The 3,116-nt window shown below is 56.4% G+C and overlaps 1 protein-coding gene across 1 annotated transcript in view; it reads right to left on the bottom strand.

Annotated features, from left to right (window-relative positions):
• The window catches only part of NXN (nucleoredoxin), a 158,513-nt gene that overhangs the window by 5,225 nt on the left and 150,172 nt on the right, over nucleotides 1–3,116 (bottom strand). Inside the window, 1 exon segment of the mRNA XM_023519252.1 lies at nucleotides 842–1,021. Within this exon segment, the coding sequence (XP_023375020.1) occupies nucleotides 842–1,021 (180 nt within the window).

Below are 3,116 nucleotides of genomic sequence, written 5' to 3' on the forward strand. Positions count from 1 at the left end.
GGTGTGTGAGCCTGCAGCAAGCAGGAAAGCCCCAGGTGCAGGATGTCCCAAGGCCACAGAGCTTGGAGGACCCTCTTCTTCCAGGTGCAGAACCAGTCAGCAGTGCAGAAGTAGCTCAGAGCTGCACACTGGCTCCTCTTGGGCCTCTAAACTGGACCTCCAGGGAACAGGGATAGGAGGCTGCACACACTCCTCCCCAGCCCCTCGGTGGGATAGGTATGGAAGTGTCTCAGCCATAATCATACCACAATAATTCTGAGTCGTAAGGGAGCAACAAGTCCCAAGGGGTCAGGTGGTCCTTGGCCAAGTACTGCTCAGTTTGCAAAGGAACCAAAGTCATCTCATGGGGCTACAGGGAACCTTGAGTGGATGCTCTGGTCTCTTCTTTCCCAGACTGAGCACCGTCACCCATGGAGTGGGACGGGAGGGACTGAGGATGGATGGCAGCCTGTATGTGTGTGTGCCTGTGTCTTGCAGCCCCTGGGGCAGTGCATCAGAGCACAGAGATCAGCAGAAGCAGCTGCTGTGTGTGCAGACCCGCCTCTTTCCAACAATGGGTCTGTTCAGGGAGGGCCAGGGCATCCCCCCAGCAGCCCGACCTATTCTGCCCTGCTGGCAGGCAGGGAACAGCTAGGAAGGCAGGCAGCAGCAGTTCCAGAACACCTCCCCCAGGGGGCAAGCCATGAATAAATCATTGGGGTCAAAAGCAAGGCTGTTAGGAAGAGACAAAGGCCCAGGCTGCACTGTTAGTGACTGAAAGAAGCTATAGGTTCGAACAGGCACTGCCCAAGTGAGGTCTGTCCTGTCCAGGCCCCTCACTGGGCCCTGCTGTGTGTCATACCTACAAAAAGGACGAGGCAGGGGCCTTCGTTGAGCTGCACAGCATTGGAGTCAGAGAGCTCCAGCACAGGCTTGGGGTGCCATGGGAACTCCCTGCAGTCCTCGTCGTTGAGCACCTCCACACGGCCCTGCCTCGTGATCACTTCGCCCTGCGGGTCCAGCACGATGAGCGTGGGTATGCCTGCAAGGGAAAGAGGCATGCATGGCCACCAGCCCTGGAGAGCAGGCCCGCCCAGCACACTGGACAGGACACAGTACGGGCTCACTATTAAGAGTCATGACAGCCCTGGGCTGCATCCAGCCTTGGCCACCAAGAGCCCCAAACTCCCTGGGGTCTAAGTGTAGCCCAAGCAAGTTCCTTCGCCCTTCTGGGCCTCAGTATCCTTGGCTGCAACCTGGTGAATGTGCCCTGGTTCCCACCCGAGCCTGCTGTGCAAAGATCAACAAGGGGAAGCATTGAAAGGACTTGGCCCAGGGTCTTGGCACATCAGAGCAACTGATCACTGCTGGCACCCTAAAGAGATGCCAAAGACACAGAAGACGCTGCCCCACGTGCAGAGTCCAAAACTAAACCAAGGTAATGGAATAACCTACAAAGTATACTCGCCATAGACACACGACCCAGCACAAAGCATGACGAATACAGAGACCTGGGCGGGGGCAGCAGAATTGGAGGGGGGCGGACAGCTGGCTGCAGCCCTGCCGCCTGGGAAGGCTGAGAGGGACAGGCCACAGAGGAAGTAGTACAATGGAGCTCTGGGTTGAGTAAGAAAGGCAACAAAAAGCTTGCCTGCAAACCACACGTACCCCCTACCAGACTCAAATGAAAACTCTCCCCTGAGTTACAGTCACATTGGCTTTTCCACCTCCCTACTCTGTGTGCCCCTCTCCTGGCTGCTTCGCCTCTGACCAGGGCTAAGCCTCACTAACCACACCACACAGAGTTGGCCCCCACCCTGCTCTTTGGGGACATTTGTATCTCTGAGGGCAGCCACTCCCCTCCCCCCATGCTCTAGACGCTTCTCTCTCTTCCCGGGGCAACCAGAGCTTGAATTTTATATGAAAGCCCAAGCAATTTAATATTTATAGATTCCAAAGTATTTGGTCACTAATTTGCTCCACTGACATTTTAATCCCCCATGGGGGGCGGGGGGATGCTGAGGGACCAGAAACAGTCTGGTGCTCTGTAACCAGCTATAGCAGCCAGCACGGTGGGCTGGCAGAGGTGGGCCTGTCTTCCACAGGAATAAACAAATCCATTATGTTCACACCGATGAGAAGTGGGTGTGGGGTGTCAGGAAACAGTCCAGAGAGAGACAAACAGCCATGGTACCAATACTGCTGGGGGTTTCTCCTGAGAAAGTGAGTGTCAGGCATGTCCAGCCTCCTCCTAACAGCTGCATGGCCCTATCAGGTGTGTCCCCATCTCTGAGGATCAGAGGCTGGACTTGAGGTAGCAGCCTGAAGGGGACCTGGGGCTGGACACCACCGGGGAGCCAGTCAGCTACAAACATGTGCCTCTGCATGGCCACCCCCTTCTCAGAAATGCTGGGAGCAGGTTCTGACATTAGTGTTGGTGTGCTGCTCAAACCGAGCCCAGCAGCAAGCCTGTGAATACCCAGCTGGGGATGCCAAGTTGGTATGTGGAGCACCAGCAGGCACAGAGGACAGTGAAGGGAGGAGAAGCAAGCCTGAAGGCAAGAAGCCCGCTCCTGGTCCGGTGCTGCAGTCCCTCTGAGGGACCGCTCTGCAGGGTCTTCTCTGCTGCCACAGCCTCATTCAAGTCCAGGACTGCGGGACCCAGGACAGCAGGGCAAAGGCACAGAGCCCCCACCTTGCGCCGCCGAAGAAGCCCCCCGGGAATCCAACCAAAAACAGCACCTCTGGGCCCATGTCTAAGACCCCAGAACACCAAAGTGCACAGGGACAGAGACAGAGACTGTGCATGAACAGAAGCCAACTCAGCACAATGACCACAGTCAGACGTGGACCCCCAGAAACCACTCGTTTTTGGCACCTGGATGGGAGAAAAGCACCTGTTTACTGTGCCAGCCCCCTGGTTATAGCTTGGCCTACAAAAAGGGATCCTGCCTGTGCAGTGTGTCTGCTCTGTGCTCAGCAGGGCACGAAGGCTACCTCACTCAGTCCTCATCACTGAGGGCTTCAGGAAGTACTGTCATCCTCCTGTCACAGATGGTCAAGGTACTCGCCAAAGTCACCCAGCTAGTCAGAGGTCACACTGGGATAGGAGACCTGGTCTGCCTGCTGTACAAGCT

Source organism: Otolemur garnettii, unplaced genomic scaffold (genome assembly GCF_000181295.1).
Source record: "Otolemur garnettii isolate 467f Iridium unplaced genomic scaffold, OtoGar3 scaffold00166, whole genome shotgun sequence".
Classification (NCBI taxonomy): domain Eukaryota; kingdom Metazoa; phylum Chordata; class Mammalia; order Primates; family Galagidae; genus Otolemur; species Otolemur garnettii.